The 27,603-nt window shown below is 35.6% G+C and overlaps 1 protein-coding gene across 1 annotated transcript; it reads left to right on the top strand.

Annotated features, from left to right (window-relative positions):
• Window positions 1–27,574, top strand: LOC127866169 (uncharacterized). Its single transcript, XM_052406582.1, has 10 exons — window positions 1–41; window positions 6,103–6,256; window positions 6,897–6,942; window positions 9,746–9,943; window positions 10,326–10,442; window positions 12,637–12,861; window positions 15,030–16,161; window positions 16,654–16,756; window positions 17,377–17,545; window positions 18,705–27,574. Exons 2-10 carry the CDS (start codon window positions 6,161–6,163, stop codon window positions 18,947–18,949), a joined length of 2,331 nt encoding a protein of 776 aa, XP_052262542.1. The 5' UTR covers window positions 1–41; window positions 6,103–6,160; the 3' UTR covers window positions 18,950–27,574.
• Window positions 27,575–27,603: the final 29 nt, after the last annotated feature.

The following is a 27,603-nucleotide window of genomic DNA, read 5'->3' as shown; positions in this document are numbered from 1 at the left end:
AGACAAGTTAAACATGTATGTATACAGGTAAATAAAAACAGGTAAGATATTTTTCCAAGTACAGTCAATTTAAATAACTTAATCGTCGTTAAGATAGGGTTTTCAGGAAGAAATTACTTCTACCCAATCAATTGGCTTATTGTCATTGATTGAGAGCGAGAAACAATTGCTGCACCATGAAGAAGTGTTAAGATACTCTATGAGGGAGAAGGATGGAAATTTTGTTTAAGTTGAATCTGTGACAAATGAGAAAGAATTGGGAATTAATTTTGATAATAAGCCCAATTTTGATCAACATATTTCTAATATCACATTTAAAGCACAAAGAATTCTAGGATTGATACACCGAACATTTGAATATCTTGACAAGGACATGTTTAATCATTTATACAAATCGCTTGTTCGACCTACATTGGAATATGGATCTAGTGTAAAACTATGGTCTCCACAATTGAAAAAACATATTAAGAAAATTGAAGATATTCTGGAAGAGCTACCAAAATTGTGCCAAACTTGTTTCACCTTCCTTACACTAAGAGATTGAAGGAACTTGGTCTTGTCACCTTGGAGTATAGACGTGATAGAGCTGATATGATACAAGTGTTCAAAGCCATGCACAATATTGACAGTCTGAAATGGGACAAACTGTTCTCTTTTTCACAAAATGATTTGCGTGGTCATTCATTGAAACTCCAAACACCAAAGTGCAAGAAGAACATCAAATTAAATTCATTCTCAATTAGAGCTTTTTCATTTTGGAACAGTGTGAGCGGTTGAACATTATTTGCAGCCACATGCTATAACTCTGATGGAAAGTAAGAAGTTCTCACATTAATTTAAAGGCCATTTAGTAGTCTTTCTGCCTGCAAAAGTCTATTTCAGTTTTGATTCCTGTTAAAGATCTTGAAACACCTTAAATGAAATGAAGTATAAGGGCAATAACGGATCAAGTGTGATCATATGCGTATTGATAAAATATTATATTAAAATATATGCAAATCTTGTTGATTCTTTTAATAAATGATCTCAATCTTAATGTTTTATTTATGTTCCATGTTCAATATCGATGATTAGATATGATTAAAACAATTAAAATGGTTTATAAGATGCCCATATCTTTTCGATCTATTTAGGATTTTCAACAGATAATTCACACAAGAACGTCATGCGTAAAGTGTAGATACAAGATAACATATAGAAAACAATTAATAACAAAAACAATGAATATAATTTATAACTGGCAATGTAACTTGGTCATTGTAAACAACACAATTCATGTTTCAACAGTTCACATAGCGTGTTAGATGCCCTCCTAAACGGTTTCAATCATGTAATCCATTATGGCTACAACTGATCTGTTAATGCATGAATTCTGAGGCAAAAAAAGGTATCACAAATAAATTTTGCCTGCGCTTAAAAATAAGAATATGGGCTGAAACAGTAAGCAAAGGTACTATTTTATCAAGCTGGTGTAAAAGAAGTCTCAAAACTTTTATTGCTTTTCACCAGAACAACTTTATTACGCTACTGATCCTTTAATGGTAACTTGACTGTACTATTCAGACTAGATGACACTGGAATTCATGAAGTGGCATTGAAATAATCTTCAAACAACAATTACAACAATATATTTTAAGCAAAGCCTGGTGCTTATAAAATAGAGCTATATACGGGTGATGGTCGTTTAGTGCCACTACCAGTTCGTGCCACTGATATTTGTGTAGGAAGGAGCTGGAAGGGATTGGTCGTTTTGTCCCACTGATAATATATAGCCAGAATGGGGAATAATACCGTATAGGTGTGAATCATAATGGGGTGTATATTGATGTAGCAAATTACAATAGTGTTAACAATTATTATGCCCCCCTTCGAAGAAGAGGGGGTATATTGCTTTGCTCATGTCGGTCGGTCTGTCGGTCTGTCCACCAGGTGGTTTCCGGATGATAACTCAAGAACGCTTGGGCCTACGATCATGAAACTTCATAGGTACATTGATCATGACTCGCAGATGACCCCTCTTGATTTTGAGGTCACTAGGTCAAAGGTCAAGGTCACTGTGACCCGAAATAGTAAAATGGTTTTTGGATGATAACTCAAGAACGCATACGCAGCCAACAGGGCGAACTCTGAACAATATAACTGAAGCAACTGGTCTGTTATCCTAAATCTATAATTATCAGTCCAATGAAACATCATCCTTTAAGTAAAATAAAGTGGATCAGTAAAAATATTATCACAATATGAGATTTTTTGTATATTTTGTATAATAAATATTGTGTTAATGTTTAATTTTGTTGATTGATATAAATATAAGCAGGACAGGGGAGGTAATACACTATTATATCTTCCTTATATACAGGGGAAACAAATGCAATAAGTTTAAATTTCATGTTTAATAAATAGAGGATATTTGTTCATGTCAGTGTGAGATCATTTGTTATTTTTTATGATAACATTATACCCCCCTCTCACTCCCCCCTACCCCCCCTACCCCCCACCCCCCCCATTTTTTTTAAAACATCTAATTAATTACCACACCCCACATTATACCCCCCTCTCACCCCCACCCCCCAGTCCCCCTACCCCCCCACCCCCTCAATTTTTTTTTTAAACATCTTATAAATTACAACACCCCACATTTTCCCCCCTTGTCACCCCCACCCCCCTACCCCCCCACCCCCCACCCCCACCCCCCAATTTTTTTTTTTAAACATCTAATAAATTACCACACCCCACATTATAACCCCCTCTCATCCCCCACCCCCCCTACCCCCCACCCCCCAATTTTTTTTTAAAACATCTTATAAATTACCATACCCCACATTATACCCCCCTCTCACCCCCCCGACCCCCCAACCCCGACCCCCCACCCCCTGACCCCCCACCCCCCACCCCCCATTTTTTTTAAACATCTAATAAATTAACCACACACCACATTATACCCCCCTCTCACTCCCCCCTACCCCCCCACCCCCACCCCCCCCATTTTTTTTTAAACACCAAATAACTTACCACACCTCACATTATACCACCCCCTCTCATCCCCCCACCCCCCTAACCCACCCCCCCACCCCCCCCCCCCCCAAAAAAAAAAATAAATATTTTTTTAAACAACTAATAAATTACCCCACCCCACATTAGACCCCCCTCTCACCCCCCCACCCCCCAACCCCCCCCCCACCCCCATCAATTTTTTTTTAAACATCTTATAAATTACCACACCCCACATTATACCCCCTCTCAACCCCACCCCCCCCTACCCCCCCCCACCCCCCAACTCCCCCCATTTTTTTTTTTTTACATCTAATAAATTTCCACACACCACATTATACCCCCCTCTCACTCCCCCACCCCCCACCCCCTACCCCCCGCAATTTTTTTTTAAACATCTAATAAATTACCACACCCCACATTATACCCCCCGTCCCCCACCCCCCCCCCAATTTTTTTTTTTAAACATCTAAGAAATTACCACACACCACATTATACCCCCCCTCTCACCCCCCCCCCTACCTCCCCCCACCCCCGCCCCCCCCCCCATTTTTTTTTTTAAACATCTCATTAATTACCACACCCCACATTATACCCCCCTCTTACTCCCTCCTTGATCATGACAGGCAGATGACCCCTATTGATTTTCAGGTCACTAGGTCAAAGGTCAAGGTCACAGTGACTCGAAATAGTACAATGGTTTTCAGATGATAACTTACATTAGGTCAAAGGTCAAGGTCACAGTGACAAAAAACATATTCACACAATTGCTGCCACTACAACTGACAGCCCATATAAAGGGGCATGCATGTTTAACAAACAGCCCTTGTAATTATATTTTCTTGTTTATTTTGCCGTTTTTGTGTTTCAGTTATTAATATTCATCTCTTATTTTTATTTTAGACACCATGTGCATTATGTCCAATAAATATAAAACATGAAGTGTTTTATTTTATGCATCATGTATATGTATTGCATTTAAAAATAATTAGAAAGCATGAATGAACAATAATACAATTTATTTTCAATAAAGAAATAATAAAATGTTGGTCATTTACTTTTAGAAAAGCTTATATTTTACTAGCAACTCACAAACTATTAATTAGCGGCATGTGCCGCTAAAGGCATTCCAATGTTATAGTAGCAACGTGCAAACAATTAATTAGCGACCCAGGCCTTTAATGGTCATTTAGTAAACTAATTAACTATGTTACGCGAACGTTAAGCAGTTCGGTGACATCTTCACTGCGTCGTTGGGTGGGCATACTCATCCCGCGAATCCTGGCCTGTCCAAGGAAGTCTAGGCGCGTGCAGAAGTTTGGGAACGTTTAAAGAAGAATGTGTTTGCCCCTTTCATTGTTTGTATATATTTGTGTACAAAATGTTAAATAAATCTTAAAATGAAATATATTTTGTGAAATCTGAAGAAAAAAACATGTAGTGTACTATATTTGCTATGTGTATAAGCAGGGACTACCCTAACCTTAAAAATAGGGAGAAGTGACTTCTCCTTTTTTCTGAAACAGGGAGACATTTGGAAAATCAGGGAAAAGTTTTAGAGGCTGTATATATTGTGTATATATGTGTACAAATGTTTAAAAAATCTTAAAATGAAATATATCTTGTGGCGTGATAATGTTTTATTTTATTTATGTATTCCATATCGATATTGTTAATGTACTATATATTATAAATATGACAACTTTAAAATATATCTTAAAGCGGGTATATAAGATTTTGTCAAATATTTATGAATTTATATAAAATGTGTAAAAAACTGATTATATATCTATTTCAATATAAATTAAAATAAACATTAAGAAGAACATATGTCGAAAAATGCAAAATAAGCCAGATATTTAATTCTGAAATTGAAAACGGCTGTACAGTCGAATTCGCCAGCATGTATACCATACGTGTACGATGTGAATCTAAACTAAGTTTAACGGTTTATTTGAATTCCAGCAACGATATCTATTCATATGACACACGAACACTAACTCCGATCCTACATATAATACAAAGACGAATGCTTCGGTTATTGTAGAAAAATATGTACGTCACAATCGGCTCGGGGCGCTAATTTGTCTTTGCTGCATTTTATGAAATTCGTCTTTAATGTATAATTGTTCTTGCCTATTTTGTGTTATCGTAACATATTTTATCAATATATTACAATTAAACACATAAAAAATCGTATATACCCGCTTTAAACTGAAATACATTTTGTTAAATTATTATATTTAAAAATAAATCTTAAATTATGAAAAATCGCATGTAGAATACATTTAACCTGAATAAATAATCTTGAAATTAAACAATGTTGTTTTTACATGGCACAGAGGTGGCCAGTACAGGTGCAAAAGTTTCCCTTTTTGATTCACACCTACACAGTATTATTCACACCTACCCGGCTATATATTACAGTGGGTCGAAACGCTACCCCTTTTCAACAGAAATATCAGTGGCATGAACTGGTAGTGGCACGAAACGACCATAACTTGCTATATACTTGAATATTAAAATCTTTTTGATCTTGCCAACCAATCGGTTTATTGCAATAAAACATTCCATAATCTGTAGTACATTATGCCATTACCATATTGAAGACAAATAAACAATATGTCTATTGTTTATCGATGGCTGCAAAGGAAGCTTGATGCTTTACAATTTGTCATTATTCATGAGTTAATATAACTTGACTCAATTGTTTTCAAACTAAATCATTTTTTACTGATTTATTTCTTAAAGAAATCAAGAAACAACATTGCATTGTGTCCATCATATATACATATAAACATTTACCTTGTGAACTCTCAAGAGTTTGTTTTAATGACACTTGGGCAGAAGATTCTAGCCTTAGACCAATATAAAATCTTGGCCTAGTTCGAAACTCTGTCACATGGGATAAAAATCAGGTCACAAGTTTAAACACTAAAGGCTTTTAAATAGTAGAATAATTGAGCCTTTTAAATAGTAGAATAATTGAGCTTAGGCATTAGCTTTTGGGCTATCATGGCAGGCTTAAAGTATTTTGTGTGCATAACAAATGATAATACACAGTATTAATGACATCAGGAAATGATATTGAATGCTTTTCTTGTTCTTAAGGTGCCTTATGATCTGGCTGGTAGTTTGCGGTGAAGCTCAATGCCAGTAACAAGTCACCATGATGGAAATGTCAGACCTACTGGAGGTACTGCCTCCAGATAAAGTGCTCTTCGACGATATTGTTTATGAACAAATCAAAAGAAAAATGAAGAAAGTAAGGTCTAGTGCCATTTTTTATTTTATTGCTTTTTTAGCTTACCTGAGCATTTACCGGTAGTGCTCATGGTGTGGTTCAGTGGTCAGTTAATGTCCAGTGTCTGTCTTTGTGAGTCTTCAACTTTTAGCTCTTTACAACATAAGAGGCTAGTTTGCTCTTTACAACATAAGAGGCTAGTTTGCTCTTTACAGCATAAGAGGCTAGTTTGTTAATCCAATCTTGATGAAACTTGGTCCAAATGTCTATACAGACAATATCTAGGATGAGTTTGAATCTGGGTCACTCAATGCATCGATAAATTAATAAAATCCAAAATGATAGCGCCTGCATTAGAAACATAAAGTTAGACTTACAAATTCTATATCACAAGTCCAACCAAGGAGGTAGCGGGCACCTTTTAAGATAGCTTTGAATTCATTATTCTAAAAGTCTTCAATAATCACACAAATGCATGAATAGATATATGTATGATTTGTACACTGCATTGTAAGTCCTTTCATCTTTTCTGAAAAAACAATCAGCCATTCTGTCCCTAAAATGTAATTTCATCATGATCATTTTATCATTTTCATCTTAATTATTATTATGATTGTTAATAATAATAATAATAATATTATTATTATTATTATATTTTTAGATAAGGGTGCAGCTGAAAATGTGTTGCAGGTCAGATGGGAAAATAGGTAAAATATGTTATAGTATATTGAAAAAAGACTTTCCTGAAGTGTGTTTTTATACCAAATTAGTTATGTTGAAATGTAAGTTACTGGATGTTTAATTACAACTTGAACATATTTGTAAGAGAAAAAAGAATTATAACAACTTGTTTTTAAATTTATTTTATTATAATGTAATTTATAAGCTTATCTATTTTTTGAGCTATTGTCATCACCTTGGCGTCGGAGTCGGCGTCCGGTTAAGTTTTGCGTTTAGGTCCATTTTTTCTCATAAAAAATCATTGCTATTGCATTCAAACTTGGGACACTTACTAACAATCATGAGGGGACTGGGCAGGCAAAGTTAGATAACTCTGGCTTGCATTTTGACAGAATTATGTGCCCGTTTTATACTTAGAAAATTGAAAATTTTGGTGAAGTTTTGTGTTTAGGTCCATTTTATTCCTTAAGTAACAAAGCTATTGCTTTCATACTTGCAACACTTACTAACTATCATAAGGGGACTGTGAAGGCAAAGTTATGTAAATCTGACTGGCATTTTGACAGAATTATGTGCCCTTTATACTTGAAAATTTGGTTAAGTTTTGTGTTTTGGTCCACTTAACTCCTAAAGTATCATAGATATTGCTTTCATACTTGGAAAACTCGGAAACTATCATAAGGGGACAGTAAAGGACAAGTTGCATAACTCTTGTTGTCATTTTTACGGAATTATGGCCCTTTTTTGACTTAGTAACTTTGAATATATGGTTACATTTTGTGTTTAGATCCACTTTACTTCTAAAGTATCAAGGCTTTCAAACAAATACTTTCATGCTATCATGAGGGTACTGTACCTGGCAAGTTGAATTTCACCTTGACCTTTGAATGACCTTGACTCTCAAGGTCAAATGATTTAATTTTGCTAAAATTGCTATAACTTCTTTATTTATAATTAGATTTGATTGATACTTTGACAAAACAACTCTTACCTGACATACCACAATAGACTCCACCAAAACCATCCCCCACGCCCCCCTGAATCCCCCCCACTCCCTAACCCCAAAAAATAATTTTTATTCCTCCGGTAGGGTGGCATATAGCAGTTGAACTGTCCGTCAATATGTCAGTGTGTCAGTATGTCAGTCAGTCTGTCCGTCTGTCCGAATAAAACTTTAACATTGGCCATAACTTTTTCAATATTGAAGATAACAACTTGATATTAGGCATGCATGTGTATCTCATGGAGCTGCACATTTTGAGTGGTGAAAAGTCAAGGTCATCCTTCAAGGTCAAATGTCAAATTTATGGCGTCTGTCCGTCCGAAAACTTTAACATTGGCCATAACTTTTTCAACATTGAAGATAGCAACCTGATATTTGGCATGCATGTGAATTTAATGGAGCTGAACATTTTATGTGGTGAAAGGTGAAGGTCAAGTTCATCCTTCAAGGTCAAATGTCAAATATATGGCGTCTGTCCGTCCGAAAACTTTAACATTGGCCATAACTTTTTTATATTGAAGATAGCAACTTGATATTTGGCATGCATGTGTTTCTCATGAAGCTGCACATTTTGAGTGGTGGAAGTTCAAGGTCAAGGTCATCCTTCAAGGTAGAAAAAAAAATCAAAGCAGCGTTCTCATGAAGCTGCACATTTTTAGTGGTGGAAGTTCAAGGTCAAGGTAATCCTTCAAGGCCAAGGTAATCCTTCAAGGTCAAAGGTAAAAAATAAAAAATAAAAGCGGCGTTCTCATGAAGCTGCTCATTTTGAGTGGTGGAAGTTCAAGGTCAATGTCATACTTCAAGGTCAAGGTCATCCTTCAAGTTCAAAGGATAAAAAAAAAAATTCAAAGCGGCGTTATCATGAAGCTGCACATTTTGAGTGATGGAAGGTCAAGGTCATCCTTCAAGGTCAAGGTCATCCTTAAGGTCAAAGGTCCAAAAAAAAAAAACAAGGCGGCATTATCATTAAGCTGCACATTTTGAGTGGTGGAAGTTCAAGGTCAAGGTCATCCTTCAAGGTAATTTTTTTTAATTAAATTTCAAAGCGTCGTTCTCATGAAGCTGCACATTTTTAGTGGTAGAAGTTCAAGGTCGAGGTCATCCTTCAAGGTCAAGGTCATCCTTCAAGGTCAAAGGTCAAAAAGAAAATAAAAAATTTCAAAGCGGCGTTCCCATGAAGCTGCACATTTTGAGTGGTGGAAGTTCAAGGGCAATGTCATTCTTCATGGTCAAGGTCATCCTTCAAGGTCAAAGGTAAAAAATAAATATTCAAAGCGGCGTTATCATGTAGCTGCACATTTTGAGTGGTGGAAGTTCAAGGTCAAGGTCATCCTTCAAGGTCAAGGTCAAAGGTAAAAAAAATATATATTGCAAAGCGGGGTTCTCATAAAGCTGCACATTTTGAGTGACGGAAGTTCAAGGTCAAGGTTATCCTTCAAGGTCAAAGGTAAAAAAAAACAACAACAAAAAAAACAGCGCAATAGGGGGCATTGTGTTTCTGACATGCACATCTCTTGGTTTTTTTTCAAACATGGTTAAAAAACACAAATATTTATTATTATTATTTTATTTTTGAAATACCGTCCAACCAAGAATCCCCCCCCCAAAAAAATATTTTTTTTTGCATTTTTTTTGCATTTTTGGAAGATAATGTAATAAATGACCACACCCTCACACTATACCCCCCTCTCCACTCCACCCTTCCCTCCTTTGTGATTGAAATTGAGATAGGTCCCTACACCTTTAAAAAGAAAAATAGATGAGCGGTCTGCACCCGCAAGGCGGTGCTCTTGTTAGAATGTATTATTTACTTTCATTTGTTCCAGTGTTCAACCTTGACATAAGGGGAGTTTCTCATAAGGAGCATCTACAGTTGGAATTTACAAAGCAGGAGTTGTGCCTGATGAGAATGGAAGAAATTCAAGAAAATTTAAAGAAGAACTCTGTCTGCCAGTGCTTCAATAGGAATTATTTCCCCTCACTAGTTTATACACGGCTGTTTATTCTGATTTGTTCTGCTGGAGGTAACTTCATTTTAGTCAACATTGTTATAACCCTTTATCACATTTATAATTTTTGTAATCATCCTCACCATCATTATCATCAATTAATAATCGTTAGTTATGTCATGAGCATCATTTTCATCACAATGGTTGTCCTTGGTAACATAGTTATGTCATGAACATCATTTTCATCACAATGGATGTCCTTGGTAACATCATCAGCATCTTCATTTCATTTGTCAGTTTACTTTGAGTGGTCAGACCAGCCCATGAATGGTGAGTCATTAATCGCTCTCAAAGGGCTAAACATTTTGTTAAGTAGGGAAAAGCAGTCTAAATGAATAAACAAAGCATGAAACTCATATATAACAAACATGATCACAAATAGGTGTTTATATTTTAGGTGTTGGTGCGGAGGCCAAGTGTGTCAAGATACCCTTACTACAGCCAGGAAACATCAACTCTGCAATGACTCTCAACAAGTTACGACTGTGTATACATCAGCATGTTGCTAAACCAGGTGTGTTTGTATTTCAAGTTTTAAATAATTTTGTTGCTAATATGAGATTTTATATTTGGAAAATATCTGTTGTTTTAATTTGCAGATCATGCTTGACTGTATAATTGAAGTTAAGTAAATAAATAGCAAAGCTCAAATTATTGTAAAAATAAGTAGTTTGTTCTTATAACTTAACTTGTTACTGCTACTTAACTTAAATTGTAACTTAACAGATTCTTATTTTTGTTTACTAATACTCATGTCTAAATAACTTTGAGAACAGTTTAAAAATTCAACTTAATAATTTTCACAGTAATACAAACATACTAAGATAGATTTTCAGTTTCATTTTAAATCTGTTTTCCTTTTTTGTCATTGATCTTTAGCTCATCTATTTTTTTTTTTAATTATGAGCTATTGTCATCACCTTGGCATCGGCGTCCGGTTAAGTTTTGCGTTTAGGTCCACTTTTCTCATAAAGTATCAATGCTATTGCATTCAAACTTGGTACTCTTACTTACTACTATCATGAGGGACTGGACAGGCAAAGTTAGATAACTCTGGCGTGCATTTTGACAGAATTATGTGCCCTTTTTATACTTTGATTAAGTTTTGTGTTTAGGTACATTTTATTCCTAAAGTATCAAAACTATTGCTTTCATACTTGCAACACTTACTAACAATCATAAGGTGACTGTGCAGGCAAAGTTATATGACTGGGATTTTGATGGAATTATTGGCCCTTTATACTTAGAAAATTGAAAATTTGGTTAAGTTTTGTGTTTTGGTCCACTTTACCCCTAAAGTATCATAGATATTGCTTTCATACTTGGAACACTATCATAAGGGGACAGTAAAGGACAAGTTGCATAACTCTGGTTGTCATTTTTACGGAATTATGGCCCTTTTTTGACTTAGTAACTTTGAATATATGGTTAAAATTTATGTTTAGATCCACTTTACTTCTAAAGTAGCAAGGCTATTGCTTTCAAAAACTTCAAATACTTTCATGCTATCCTGAGGGTACTGTACCTGGCAAGTTGAATTTTACCTTGGCCTTTGAATGACCTTGACTCTCAGGGTCAAATTATTAAATATTGCTAAAATTGCCATAACTTCTTTATATATGATTAGATTTGATTGATACTTTGACAAAACAACTCTTACCTGAAATACCACAATAGACTCCACCCAAACCATCCCAACGCCACCCCCCCCCCCCCCCCCCCCATCCCTCCCCCAATCCCCCCCAAAAGTTTTTTTTTTTTTTAAATCATCATATCATATCAAAAATCTAATCTATCATCTAATAGATGACCACCACACCCTAACACTATACCCCCCCAACCCCTCTCCCCGAATATTTTTTTGGAGACATGGTTAAAAAACACAAATATATTTTGTTTGAAACATGGTTAAAAAACACAAATATTTTTTTGTATTATTTTATTTTTTAAATACCGTCCAACCATCCCACCCAAGAATCCCACCCAAGAATCCCCCCCCCCCCCCCAATTTTTTTTTTTTTTCATTTTTTTTTGCATTTTTGGAAGATAATGTAATAAATGACCATTACCCCCACACTAAACACCCCACTCCACCCCCCCCCCCCCTTCTTTGTGATTGAAATTGAGATAGGTCCCTTCACCTTTAAACAGAATAGATGAGCAGTCTGCACCCGCAAGGCGGTGCTCTTGTTAAGGTTGGGCTTCACAACAAAAATCTAAAATTGAAATAGATGACCAAAAAACTGACAATAAATGTAGGCATGATCATAGCAAGCCATATTAAATCAATGTAATGAAAATAAATTGTCAGTGCCACTAAAGTTAACATCAATATCATTTAAAACGTTTTATTACTGTCTTCTGATAATAAGGCCTTAATAATCTAAAATAATTCTTTACTTCATTCTGGATAATCTTGAATGCTATATCAGAAAATGTCGAAATTTCATTTTGATAAGGGGCCTATAATAAAAAGAATAACATTGAAATTTTGACTTAACATGAAAGGTAAACATGTTTATTGTGTTACGATGAAAGGTAAACATGTTTATTGTGTTACAAGTTCAATGATTTTAGAGACTGGTGTTTTAAATAACTAACTAATTATCTTAAATAAATCATCATTTAATTTCATGTCCAATACATGCTTTAAAATTATTACATTAATATCTCTTGTGCATTCATATGAAGTTCTTTTTCATCCATAGAGGAGTTGAAGCACTGGCCGGTGCGTTCAGTGCAGCCTGACAGCATGTACTCAGGCGAGAGGATGTACCTCTGCCTTACCAAGTTCGCCTTTGTGGTCATGGTCAACTACCACATACTGCACTTCCATCCTTTCTACTCGAGCCTTATAGCCGTCACCTCCAATGAAGCAGTCATGACAGTCACCATCACAGTCCAGGACAAGTCTTATGCAGCATCTCAACGAAGTGGGTTTGTGGCCTGTGTCTCTTAATCTGTCTGTTCGGCCATTTTTAAAGGGACCTTTTCACAGATTTTGGCATGTATTTAAGTTTGGCATTTAATACTTTATATTGATAAATGTAAATATTACATCTAAACAGCTCCAGTAAAAAACAAGAATAAAATTAAGGAAAGAAAAAAGTAATCCAAAGCTGGGCTCGAACCACTGACCCCTGGAGTAAAAGTCTTCCGCTAAGACCACTCAGCCATCCGTGCTCATGCAATGTGTGACGTATTTTACACTTTATATAAGCAATCCTCGTAGTGTCACAAAATAAAACGAAAACAACAGAACTAACAAAATTATTCAATCGTTTCGCATCACAAACCTTTATAATTTCAGGTTTTTAAATCAACAAAAAAGCATATTATAGTTATTTTAAAGAATGGTAATTTAAAAATGTTCATCATTATTGTTTCTTCATAAATATCATAACTTCAACAAAAATTTGCCAATCTGAAACAATGGTTTTTAATTGTGTCAATTTACTAAAACGTGAACAGGTCCCTCAAACACATAGTACCAAACTGAAAGTGTGTTCTACCTGATAAAGATGGCCTTACACAATTCCTTTAAGCTTGTCTTAAATAAAGGAATTTTAGCATTAATATTTTTTTAATGATGTTAGCATTCAATATAACAACAAAATAACTTAAATGCTTTTAGTATTTTTTTTTTTATTTTAAGTAAATTTTAATGGTTGTATATTCAACCTTGTTGTTAAATAGAATTTAAATATTTATGAACTGTTTCTCTACCATATAAATCTTTCCTTGAATTTGTAATTTTTAAAATGTTTACCTCCATAAGCTTTCAATGTTTACAGCCACTTTTCTAAGCAAAACACAGTTCAGACTAGTTGTGATATGCAGTTATGGTATTTGACTATTTTTTTTAACATTTGAAAATCATATGGTATATGCAATATGGAATGAAAGTTTAAGATAGTGTCCCGAAATTCATGTTCTTTCTAAATATCTAGCCATTGTGCGCTGGCATAATATAATCTATGAAGATCTGCACCCCTAATAGAGTAATAAGACATATTGTAAACCCAAGGATGATGATGTGAACCAAAGGGTAAGCTAAGATTGCCATATCAAGGCGTAACTGTATGTTGCATCAACTTTATGTGTTGTGATATTTATAGTAATTTCCACACTAGCCACACATCAGGAAAATGGTCACATCCTAGAGATCAGACAATTAATCTGGATTCATTTAGTAAACTCTTAAAAATAATATTCATTTCTGAATCTGCAATTTCCAGAACTTTGATATATAGTATGAAGCAGCATATATAGGTCCTGTACAAATATTGTTCAAATCATGCCTCTGGGGTCAAAACTGGCCACCCCCAAATGATTTATATACAAATGTTTTTATGCCTGGATCGAATGATCGGGGGGTATATTGTTTTTGGCCTGTCTGTCTGTTATTGTGTGTCCAAAAACTTAACCTTGGTCATAACATTTGCAATATTGAAGATCGCATCTTGATATTTTGCATGCATGTGTTTCTCATGGAGCTGCATGGACATGGCACAGATCATTGCGTCTCATCAGGATCCAAACTGTTTGCTATTCTGATAGTATTCTGTGAAAAAAAATCAAAGAAAATGCTAATTTTAAAAATACAGCAGATGACATTTTAGCAGACAACAAATTTCCCAGCATGCAAATGGTTAAAAGAAAATGCTATCTTAAAACCACAAGTCACAGAGGTTTAATATTTGGAGTGTGCATCATCATCTAGTGGTTCTCCACAAAGATTATTCGAATCATGCCCCTGCGGTCAAAACTGGCCCAGTCCCAAGGGTCACATGACTTATATAGACTTATGTAGTAAATAACTGTATTTATCTTCTTTTCTTAAACAGCAAATTGCTTTAAAATAATGGTTATCTATTGTAAACCATTTCTATACAATTCTGCAAAAATCTCCATGTACTCGCATTATATAACCATTGAACAGTGCTTATGCACTTAAAAGAACTATAAAATTTGTAATAATGTACATACTTATTGAGGTAAATAATGAATAATGTTAAATAATATGATAGTGCAAACATACATGTTTAAGATATAATTTATACAAACATACCTGTGAAATATTATGCCACCTCTTTTTCAGACTTCTCTTTGGCCAAGAAGCTAGAATTCCAGACTGCCAATTGCGCTGTTGTAGAGAAGAGCTTTCGAGACATGATTGACCACTCCATAGTTTCTGTGCAAGAGCCCTCGTCCCATTTGAACATCTTTCACAGCGAACTCAGTGCCAGCTTTACTCTTGGAACATCTGACAGCAATATGATCATTCCTCACTCTTTTGACAATAACAACTCTGGTACCTCTACCAGTAGTAATGGCCATGTTGTGAGTTTGTGGAATGACAACGAACCACTTCCCTCCCCTCATCATACATTTTTAGGTACTACTCACACAAATGGAAGCGTGTCTAGAAGTGACAGCACTGGGGTGGTTACTATACACCATTCTGACACAAGTCTGGTTGCCAGAGGGCCTAACATGCAGGTTGCTAACAATGATGGGAAGTTGATGAACAGTAGAGAGGAGAATGTAAGCAAAGTTAAACCTTTGAATGTTCCCAACAAATTAGACCTTCCTGGTGCTGTGAAAAACGTTTCCATGACAACAGACCAAACCTCACCCACATCATGTGCGTGGGGACTCTCTGACCCAGGGAGAGGTGCACGCCCTACCATCTCATTGCTAAATTTAGACGGTCTTGTGAGAGACGACTTTGATATAAACAGTATCAATATTCAAGATAATTTGTTATATAGACCAACGTTTTTGTCCAAAGAGGAAGGATCGTTATTACCTCTCCCGCCTCCCTGTACATCCAATTCACAACCACACGGCATTTTCATAATGCCATCACAATTGAAAAGTTTTCATGACAGCGATGATGGTGAAACTGTGCCTAAACTTTTTGAAAGGCAAGGACTTTTACGTTCTCGGAGTTTTGTGGACTTAACAGGTGACACAAGTCCCCATTTCTATGTGAATGTTGCTCAGGAACTGTCTTCAAGGAGTAGCATACATGATGACTCAGTTTTCATGTATTACCATTTCTACTACAACCTGGGACTCGTGTCATATGGTCGAATGAGCAAAAAAATTAAACGGCAAAAACGGATTAGCCATGAGCTGACAGATGTGGACATGAATCTCTTGGAAAATCATCAACATTGGTTTGACAAAGACTTTAAGGAAAGGAAGAAAGACATTAAGTATTGCAAGTGAGTCGTGTTCTTTGTTAATTTTTGCAATGTCAGCTATTTGACTCAGTACTTGCCATTGGTTTAACCTGATATTGGTACGCATGTTTTCCTGTCAAGTAACTACAGTTTAGGATTCTGAAATGTTCTTATTTAAACAGTTAAACACTACTCCTGTGCGATTCATAGACCTCTTATTTTGTATTTATCTGTGCATGGTATGCATACACTAATTTATCACGCAAGATATGAGAGCTCAATTTGTATGCAATTATAGAGAACATTAAAAAATTGTCAAAAATTGTCATTAACAAGAGCATTAGAAAATGTTTATGAACTTATATTAAGACACTAAACTAGATAAACATGTTATGTTTGACCACTGTTAAATTTGAGAACATTTTGTAAACTGAATAAGCTCCCCCATATTATTGTGAATCTATAGTAATCTGAAATAACTTAATTATCTTACTCTCTGTAGCACCAGCCAAATGTTTTCTGTTTGTGTTTCAGATTGATGAATATTCGGCCGAACACTGAAGTGGAAACTCCTGTGAAACTCGTTAGGGACCCTCAGGCAACTGAAGAGGATGATCATTACTGGACACAGAGTGAGGTCAGTCAGATATGCAGTCAAGTCACATTTCAACATGACATATGAGCATTGAACAAATACAAATTGGCAAACATGATTGCACGTGTATTAATATTGTCATGTCAAAAACAAAAAACAAAATTATGCAGTTGAGCAGATTTTAAATGGCACCGATTAAAAAAACCCTGAAAATTAAGAAGCTTTATAACGCGAAACAATTTAATAATTTGGATAGTTCTGTTACAATTTTTTTTTACCCTATGATAATTGCTTATGTAAAGTATAAAATACATATCTCCCTGTATGAGAAGGAAGGCCAAGTGGTTTAAGTTTAAGTCTTTCACGCCAAGGTTCAGCAGTTCAAGCCCAGTTGAGGAATCCTTTTTTTTCTTTAATTTTATTAAAAAATTTACTGCTGCTTTTAAGTTCCAATGTTTACATTTATCAATTTACAGCATTTAATAACAAGCTTCAATGCATGCCAAAATCTGTGAAAAGAGCCCTTATTTTTGCAATTTGTTTCCTCCTATTTCAGGCATTTTCCTTTGTCTATTCAATTCTAGTCCCCTTTATGTCTGTTTCCCTGTCTATTCAGGTCTATTCATCTGTCAAATTTAGTTCTAATTCCCTGTCTATTTCAGTTGTGTTTCACACTCCAGCTGATACTGCAGGAGACACAGTCAGGGATGGCGATGTTTGAACAGATTCGTAACTCTCTTGACCTTTCAGCACATCAGCTGATGCAGATACAGACTCTGCTTAGCCTGTACCCTGCGGAAAATAACTGGCGTGTTCTTGCAGAATATGTGGGTATGTAATAGCATGAGGTTAATTAGTTTCTTTTCCGTTGTAAATATTGCATAAGTTTATTATACACCCACAAACAAAGTTTAGGGGGATATATAGGACTGAGCTTGTCGGTCGGTCCGTATTAAGTGTCTGCTCTCTAATTCAAGTAGTTTTCATCCGATCTTCACCAAACTTGGTCAGATATTGTATCTAGTTGATGTCTAGGTCAAGTTCGAATATGGGTCATGCCAGGTCAAAAACTAGGTCACGGGGTCACTTAGTGCGTTTGAAACATTGAGCATGGTGTCCGCTCTCTAATTCAAGTAGTTTTCATCCGATCTTCACCACACTTGGTCAGAAGTTTTATCTAGATGATGTGTAGGTCAAGTTCAAACATTGGCCATGCTGGGTCAAAAACTAGGTCAGGGGATCACTTAGTGCGTTTTAAACATTGAGCATGGTGTCCGCTGTTTTTTGTGAAGACAACATGCAAAATATTCTGTGTCAATGCGGCATGTGACAAAGCTCTAGTTACAATTTTTAGTCATAAATAAGAAAAATAGGAAGTTCTTCTGCTCTTAATAAAATAGCTGTTATTTCATGTTAGTATTTGGAATATTCAGAGTGAATTTAAAACTTGCTTACACAGACAGATTTCATTTTCATCGCATAAACAATTCAAATAGTTATACCCCTGCATAGGTTTTTTTAAGATACTAACATCATGGTACTTTGTGTTGCAAACATTTATATATGTATCAAAACAAAACTTTATAGAAGTATTTATATTTTATACAACTGCAATATGTTATTTTTTGTGCATGGCACGCTTATTTGTTGCCTAGTTATGCACCTGTGAACTTAGGCAATTGATTGAATAAATCAACATGAGGCTTATTGTCTTTGTGTGTGATCAATTGGTATCAAAGAACCACATTTTGTGATTTTACTAATGCTCTACATTTCAATTACTTGAAATGAGCAATTGTGGATGTATTTGTCATCTTCAAAAATTGTTCTAATTTCTCATTCAGCCAAGTATAAAGTTGCCTGATGATGTAAAAAATAACATGAACACAGTATTGTTGTATTTGTTTATGTTTATGTCCAACTTTACTGTCATATAAATAGTGTTGCCAGAATAATCCTTTTGTTAAGTTGATGTTCTATCTATTTGCAGGTCTGACCATATCAGACATCAGCATAATAGAACATTTTTGCTACACATATAGAGAACTGGCTGCCAAGGTCATCATTGCCTATTGGATGAGACAGAGTGGTTGTCATGGGCAGGTAAACTGCCCTACCTTCTGCCGGGACAGTCTGTCAGAATTTTTGCAGCAGTATGATCGACAAGACGTCCTGACAGTTCTCAGAACGAGTCATGGTGAGTTGAATATGGAGGATCAAGTTACTCACTTCTAGGGGACTGTTATTCAACATTACTGACTGGTTGCAGACACACAGATTGTAGCTGCCTTTGTGTTTGTCTACATTTATTTCTCCAGTGATTTTTGTTTGTCTTGTGTTGTTTGTGAATGGGTATCTGTTTGCATAATAGTCTTTGTGCAATGATTTCTATTTTTATACAATTGTTTTTCAAGGGATTTGATCCAATGTATATTGCTCTTTTGTCCGTTGTATCAATATAGATTAAAAGATATATAAAAAAGTAATGCAAAATATAAATTTAAACATTCAAACCAGTTATATACTTTTACAAGCTGTGTTTGTAATTTCTGTTATCAAATCAATGCATACACTCCCCATGTTGTCTTCGATATTCAACTTTTTCCTGTTAAGTATAATTTTTGTCCCTACTTTTGGCAGTTGTAGTTCATAAGGAATGTATAGATGTTTGTAGGCCTGTATTTTATCAATTTACTATTTTCTTTACAAGAAAAAGGTACATGGCTGCCTCTTTTTTGATTATTCCAAGTTTCTCCCATCCTACAATACTTGTTTGCTGCCATGTGACCTGTGTTTTGCTAAAATGGACCTTAGAGCGTATTCTAACAGTGAAGCTCCAGGTGTTCTTCTGCATCCAAATACTCTGATGGAGATCATGATGTCCGCTCATGAGACCACCACCTTGCTTGTACCAGACTGGGTAGCACCTCGCTCATGAGACCACCACCTTGCTTCTACCAGACTGGGTAGTCCGCTCATGAGACCACCACCTTGCTTGTACCAGACTGGGTAGTCCGCTCATGAGACCACCACCTTGCTTGTACCAGACTGGATGAGACCACCACCTTGCTTGTACCAGACTGGGTCATGAGACCACCACCTTGCTTGCGCCAGACTGGGTAATGAGACCACCACCTTGCTTGTGCCAGACTGGGTCATGAGACCACCACCTTGCTTGTACCAGACTGGGTCATGAGACCACCACCTTGCTTGTACCAGACTGGCTGAGACCACCACCTTGCTTGTGCCAGACTGGGTCATGATACCACCACCTTGCTTGTGCCAGACTGGGTCATGAGACCACCACCTTGCTTGTGCCAGACTGGGTCATGAGACCACCACCTTGCTTGTGCCAGACTGGGTCATGAGACCACCACCTTGCTTGTGCCAGACTGGGTCATGAGACCACCACCTTGCTTGTGCTAGACTGGGTCATGAGACCACCACCTTGCTTGTGCCAGACTGGGTCATGAGACCACTACCTTGCTTGTACCAGACTGGGTAGCCTCATGAGACCACCACCTTGCTTGTGCCAGACTGGGTAGCACCTGCATACCTAATGTGCAGGCTGTATTGGTGGTACACTGGCCACATGAGACCACCACCTTGCTTGTACCAGACTGGGTAGCCTCATGAGACCACCACCTTGCTTGTACCAGACTGGGTAGCCTCATGAGACCACCACCTTGCTTGTACCAGACTGGGTAGCCTCATGAGACCACCACCTTGCTTGTACCAGACAGGGTAGCCTCATGAGACCACCACCTTGCTTGTACCAGACTGGGTAGAAACTCGCTCATGAGACCACCACCTTGCTTGTACCAGACTGGGTAGTCCGCTCATGAGACCACCACCTTGCTTGTATCAGACTGGGAAGTTCGCTCATGAAACCACCACCTTGCTTGTACCAGACTGGATGAGACCACCACCTTGCTTGTACCAGACTGGGTAATGAGACCACCACCTTGCTTTTGCCAGACTGGGTCATGAGACCACCACCTTGCTTGTGCCAGACTGGGTCATGAGACCACCACCTTGCTTGTGCCAGACTGGGTCATGAGACCACCACCTTGCTTGTGCCAGACTGGGTCATGAGACCACCACATTGCTTGTACCAGATTGGATGAGACCACCACCTTGCTTGTGCCAGACTGGGTCATGAGACCACCACCTTGCTTGTGCCAGACTGGGTCATGAGACCACCACCTTGCTTGTGCCATACTGGGTCATAAGACCACCACCTTGCTTGTGCCAGACTGGGTCATGAGACCACCACCTTGCATGTGCCAGACTGGGTCATGAGACCACCACCTTGCTTGTGCCAGACTGGGTCATGAGACCACCACCTTGCTTGTGCCAGACTGGGTCATGAGACCACCACCTTGCTTGTACCAGACTGGGTAGCCTCATGAGACCACCACCTTGCTTGTACCAGACTGGGTAGCACCTGCGTACCTAATGTGCAGGCTGTATTGGTGGTACACTTGCCACATGAGACCACCACCTTGCTTGTACCAGACAGGGTAGCCTCATGACACCACCACCTTGCTTGTACCAGACTGGGTAGCCTCATGAGACCACCACCTTGCTTGTACCAGACTGGGTAGCCTCATGAGACCACCACCTTGCTTGTACCAGACTGGGTAGCCTCATGAGACCACCACCTTGCTTGTACCAGACTGGGTAGCCTCATGAGACCACCACCTTGCTTGTACCAGACTGGGTAGCCTCATGAGACCACCACCTTGCTTGTACCAGACTGGGTAGCAGCTGCGTACTGTATGTGCAGGCTGTATTGGTGGTACACTGGCCACATGAGACCACCACCTTGCTTGTACCAGACTGGGTAGCACCTGCGTACCTCATGTGCAGCTGTATTGGTGGTACACTGGCCACATATTGCATAAAACCCATTTTGCAAGACGCTGCTCATATTGTTAAATGCAATAATTAAAAAATGTACATGTAGGCTTTTATCTATTTTATAATATATTTTTAAAGATTTCATATTGTGAAGATTTCAGTCTAGTTGTTTTTTTAATCCATTATTAATGTTGCTAGTGTTTAAAGTGTATTAAGTTTTAAAGTTTTTATTTTCATTTTAATGTATAAAGCAGGATAAATATCTTTTAATTGTATCTGTATTATTCAATGCCACAAACAACATTAACTTCTGGTGTAAATATATTGAGTAAAATAATTATTTAGATAATTAAACAATTGTATATTCAGTAAGGGTGATACTTTTGCAGAACAATTTAACCAAATACGTCCAAACATGTATAAAACAAAAACTCTTTGTGAATGCAATGGGTTTCTTTTTGGGAAAAACAGTCTTCTGCAAGTGAAAGTTTTTACTTACTGCAAACTTTGTTTTATTATTCTTATCATATTAACATTAAGATGAACAAAAATGAAAACATGTTTAAAATGTTTGTTCTGGCAATATAACAACTATTTATGCTTAATAACTGTTGTTCTGATGGAAATATTGCGCTGAAATTTTGTGTTGATGTTGATAACATGGAGACCTAAAATGGAATTGCTTTTTATAGGATCAGTTGGTCAAGGTCAAGTTCATTGAAACCTAACATAGACAAACAGCAAACAGATGGTTTCCATTCCATAACTTTATATTGCATCAACCAATCTTGATAAAACTGAGGATATAGCAAGCTTGCATGGAGACATTGCATGGGTTTGAAATTGGGCGTTGTTGGACTAAGTTCAAACTCGCTTTGTAAAAATAGAAAAAAGGCTTACTCTCAATGACTTGAGTTGTACTGACAATTGGGTAGATAACCCACAAACCTGGCTAGGTATTGAATTTTGGCACAGTCAGGACAAGGTCAAGGTTACTTTACTGAAAATAGAGAAATGGTTTCCTATAAATATCTTTAGTTTAAATGCAAATCTTGCACAGAAATAAATGTTTGAAGCGAAAATCAGGATTAAAACATTTCACAACAATGATATCACAACTTTAAGACAATGAAAACAGGTGTCTTTATCTGCCATTTTACCAATTTTAGTATTTGCTTACCCACTGCACAAATAGAAATACTTTCTTTGAGCAGTTCACTGACTGCAATGAAATAACAATAAGTCATCTTCATCAAGGAGATCAATGTTGCAGATCTTTAAAAGGGTTAAATCTGTTCTATTTATTTGTTTCCTACATGAAGTGGTCTTCAGTGCTTATATTGCTTACATCAAATTATCATCAGGAATGTCAATGATCTTTAACCTTGAGTTCAGTATTTACTGCATATGAATTTATACCAACATAAAATTAAGTAAAACAATTATACATTAAACATTCAGTTGATTATGACGTGAGCTTTGATGGAGTTATTGCACTGAAATTTTGTGAGAAGGTTGTTTGCATGGAGACCTAGCTTGGCGTTGCACAAATATTTAAATTAATATATTTGAGTTTTAAATTCTGGTTTTGTGGTTTTGCCATAATTCTCGTCTTTGTTTTTGTAAATTTAAACAAATAACACAACTTAGAAAGAAACTTTTGAATATCAAAATACATATAATGCTGTTTTCATTATAATTTTATTTGAATTAACTAGATAAGTTTTACTAACCTTATTTCAATTTTTTTTTAACCCGAGCCCATAAACCTAAGGTACGTGTGTTCAATTATTTTCTAATATATTTTTATCTGCAATATATGAATAAAAGATAATTATTCATTCTTTTAACCATCTGTTTGCAAACCAAATGCTCACCAAACTCTTTTTTATATATATTATACCTGTCATGTGTTAGTGGTGTTTTTGTTTCTTAATCGTCTCTTTATACTCTAAATATGTGTTTTTAGCTTTTTGTACATTATTGTGCTCAAAATATTTATATAAATCCATTAACTTGTTGTGTTTATTCTGTGTTGTGTATACATTTCTTTTTGAATGTATGATAATATAGTTGATTAGTGCTTTAAACTTGTAATTTACATTTTGTAATGCAATTTGTATATACTCCTGACTGATTTTATTGATTAACTCAGCCAAAGTTTAATCGAAGACTCACTTTTTAAGAAGTCCACTGCTTGTGATAATTTTGAAAATGTATGATTGCATGTCTGTGTGTTTAAATTGATGAAATGAACTATTTGTATGCCCCCAAAGGAGGGCATATAGTGATCCATCTGTCCGTCTGTCTTTCCATCACACTTTGCGTGTAGGTTTCGTGTTAAGGTTTTCGAAAAATGCTCATAACTTCTATGTCGCTTCAGATAGCAACTTGATATATGGCATTCACGTGTATCTCATGGAGCTGCACATTTTGAGTGGTGAAAGGTCAAAGTTATCCTTCATGGTCAAAGGTAAAATATATAGCTTCAAAGCAGCGCAGAAGGAGGCATTGTGTTTCTGACAAACACATCTCTTGTTTTATGTTTAATCTTATGACAAGTGACATTTTTTTTGCTTTAATAGTTCATTGATTAAATGTGTAGTAAAATTAGTTTATCCATAATTTCTCCATAACTATTTCCTAAGTAAAATGTGCAATGCACATCGATCCATGTTTACTTTATCAAGTTGTCGTATTGTTATATTGTGCTGTACAATGAATAAGTAATATTTGCAGTGTTTTATATTTTTATGTAGGAACTTTTTTGAACAATTTTAAGTGGTATAGTTAATACAATATAGGCAAGCCAGGCCTTTACCACGCCATATCAGACTTGTCTGAAATTTCATGATGTAATAAGTCACTACCATAGATTATCAACATACATTTATTTTATGCTATCCGGTGGTTTATAGAGAAAAATCAATGAATTAAAACTGATAATTTCACTGTTTCAAGTAGTGAACATTATCAGTGAAAATTATTGATAATTTTCACTGTTAACTGTGAAATGACGTCATTTTTTGACGAAATGACGTCATTATCCCAGCGCAATTCTTTAGTTAAACTCTTTAACAATGTATATAAACTGTGTAAAAAAAGCATAAAAATAAAAAGAAAATGTGTTGAATTTGGTGGAATATTGATTTTAAATCACTCGTGATCATAGAAAAAATATATTTTCACTTGTGGCTGCGCAACTGGTGAAAATATTATTTTCTATGATCACGTGTAAATTAATATTGATAATCCACCGAATCCAACAAATATCCTCTATGTAATGTTGTTGACTTTGTCAAGATTGTGATAGCAATCATTTGTGTGTGTTTTTTAGTATGCAATTTTTATTAAAAGTGATGACTAGATAATTCAAAACACCGATATTTTATGGTATGTTTTATTTATGAGGTACAATTTTGTAATAGTATTTCGTGTGGTTTCAGAAGAATAATATCTGCACAATTTATTGTAAAGGCATATGACATAAGTGGCCAAAGACCCTGCTCAATGGCTCTCTATTTCATATGATTGTACCATCAAATTTGATGTTATGGTTGTACCTTCAAATTTGATGTTATGGTATATGTTTTGTTCCGCGTATGTACATGTATGAGGTAGTAAGACTGTGTAATCCATTATTTATTTCCTTTGTGATTTGATTGGTTATTCATACAAAATCCTTTACAATTTTCAATTTTAAAATGTGTCTTCATGTTCGTTAGTTACTTTATTTTGTCTTGTGCATATGTGTCGTCTTTCAGTTCAATATTTACCAAGCTTACACATGCGTTTTGCATGACTGCTAATATTTGCACATTTTTCGTACAGGCTGGCTTGTACCATTTATATTCAGAGATATAACCAGCTTACTTGATTTTGCAGATTTTATTTGTCTTTAGCAAACGTTTATACACTTGAAATGATAAAATCTTTACCATATTGTTAGGTTTAAATTGTTTTAATATTTATGTCTAGTTAAATGCTTTACAAAATTTATAATATGCTTTACAAAATTTATAATATCATGTTGAAGAATCTCTATTTTATTATAACAATTATACATACATTTGTTATTATTTTCTATTATAAAAAATATTATTGCAATTTAAAGGTATTCAACGAAAATATAAGCCTTGTGCCAAGCATTGATTTGAAAGCTTTTTTATGGACAATTACACTTAATAAATGGTTTGCGTTTAATAGCAAAAAAAAATGTTAATGCTTGGAATGCAAAATCTATTAACCGGTTAAGTTTTTAACCCTTTAGAAATGACATTAGTTATGCATTTATGTAATATGTTGAATTGAAGTATGTAACAGTAGTTTGTGTAACTTAATATCCCTGTTTATATCATTGATAGTTTATTTTATCAAAGTCTAATGAAATCACTAGAAAACATAGCATGTATAATCAAGTGCCTTTGGATGATTATTCTAGAATATATAACATGTAAATATCACTGGCTTAATGGAATCAGTCTTATAACAGTATCAGAGTTGGACATATCTGTGTAACGTGTTGATTTTAGTGTTTGTTTTGTTTCAGTGTAAAGCGTATGTTTTAGCAAGTTAATGTTTTGTCTTTATCTGTGCATAATTATCTTGTTGTTTTGACATGTCATGTTGTTATCCTTATTTCAACATGATACCGAACGTTTGCAATGATAAATTTCATGCCTTTAAATTAAGCATTTTGTAAGATTTTGATTATATTTTGGCAGTGTAAAAAGCCTTAACTGTAGTAAAGTGATGTTAATTTAAACATACTGTTTAGTTGTTATTAAAGTATTATGTTTTTAATGTTAGTGCTCGTAGTGGGTCACAATTAGAAAAGGGATATACAGTACATTATTTAGGCAATTCTCAGTAAAGCTACATGGTCAATATATTTTGCAATTAAACAGACAGAAATATTAAAGAATGTTTATTTAGTGGTTGTTTGTTGTTGTCTAATTGATCCAAAAGCTTGAATTATGAACATACACAAAATGCATATGGATTCTAACATTGCACAACCAGAGGAATTCCTAACAGTGATTCTTTTATCGTTCTTTTAAACCACGATATGGAGCATTTAATATTGAAGTACTGACGAGTAATAATGAAGTACTGACGAGTAATAATGAAGTACTGACGAGTAATAATGAATACTGACGAGTAATACTGAAGTACTGACGAGTAATAATGAAGTACTGACGAGTAATAATGAATACTGACGAGTAATAATGAAGTACTGACGAGTAATAATGAAGTACTGACGAGTAATAATGAAGTACTGACGAGTAATAATGAAGTACTGACGAGTATTCTTAAGCAGCTTGAGCTGAAGAACTGGATGAGAAAACCGAACAAGCAGGATTTGCATTTTGAACTTTGTTGCGTTTGTGATGTGGGTCGTTTGATATTTTTGCAGAAGAAACTCGAACATTGATTATTTTATCTTGCTTCTTTTCTCTTGCTATGACGTATATGTGATGTGAAAGTTGTTTGCAATTAATAGCTGCAAGAAGCATCGTGAACACAATTGTGTAGTATAATTAGATGTGTTGCTTTGTTCCATATATAACAAACATATTAGCTCAGAAATTATTGACATTCTAATTCTCATATTTGATTTTTGTGAATTGTGAATGTTAAAATAAGATTTTCAACCATGCAAGTTTAACATGCGCATTACTGCTGAATGTTAACTGTTAAGCTTGTTGAACTTATATGTACATCATTTGTTTAACCATGACTTTTCCTAATGATTTCATGATTTATTTCACGCATGTTATTCGTTTATACTATTTGCGTGTTTCCTCGTCAAAACTTTTGTTCATCCCTGAAAGCTTTTTAAACCTCTGATCCAGATCGCACCATTTGTTAATTTTCAAGTAAACCCTTATGTAACAAGCTTAAATTGGGTTTGGCTTAAAGCCCCATAGGCATAAACACTCAAGATCAACAAATATTTCGTAAACATTTCGAAAAATAAAGTTTACAAATACAAAATCAGTGTTCCTTATAACAATAGCCAAATT

Source organism: Dreissena polymorpha, chromosome 2 (assembly GCF_020536995.1).
Source record: "Dreissena polymorpha isolate Duluth1 chromosome 2, UMN_Dpol_1.0, whole genome shotgun sequence".
NCBI classification, from domain to species: domain Eukaryota; kingdom Metazoa; phylum Mollusca; class Bivalvia; order Myida; family Dreissenidae; genus Dreissena; species Dreissena polymorpha.
This window is presented reverse-complemented; position numbering and strand designations above follow the sequence as displayed.

Coding starts and splice junctions, on each gene's coding strand:
- LOC127866169 (XM_052406582.1), top strand. CDS start 6,161: ATGATGGAAATGTCAGACCTACTGGAGGTACTGCCTCCAGATAAAGTG. Junction 10,443..12,636: donor TCAGCATGTTGCTAAACCAG/GTGTGTTTGTAT, acceptor TTTCATCCATAG/AGGAGTTGAAGCACTGGCCG. Junction 16,162..16,653: donor AAAGACATTAAGTATTGCAA/GTGAGTCGTGTT, acceptor TTTGTGTTTCAG/ATTGATGAATATTCGGCCGA.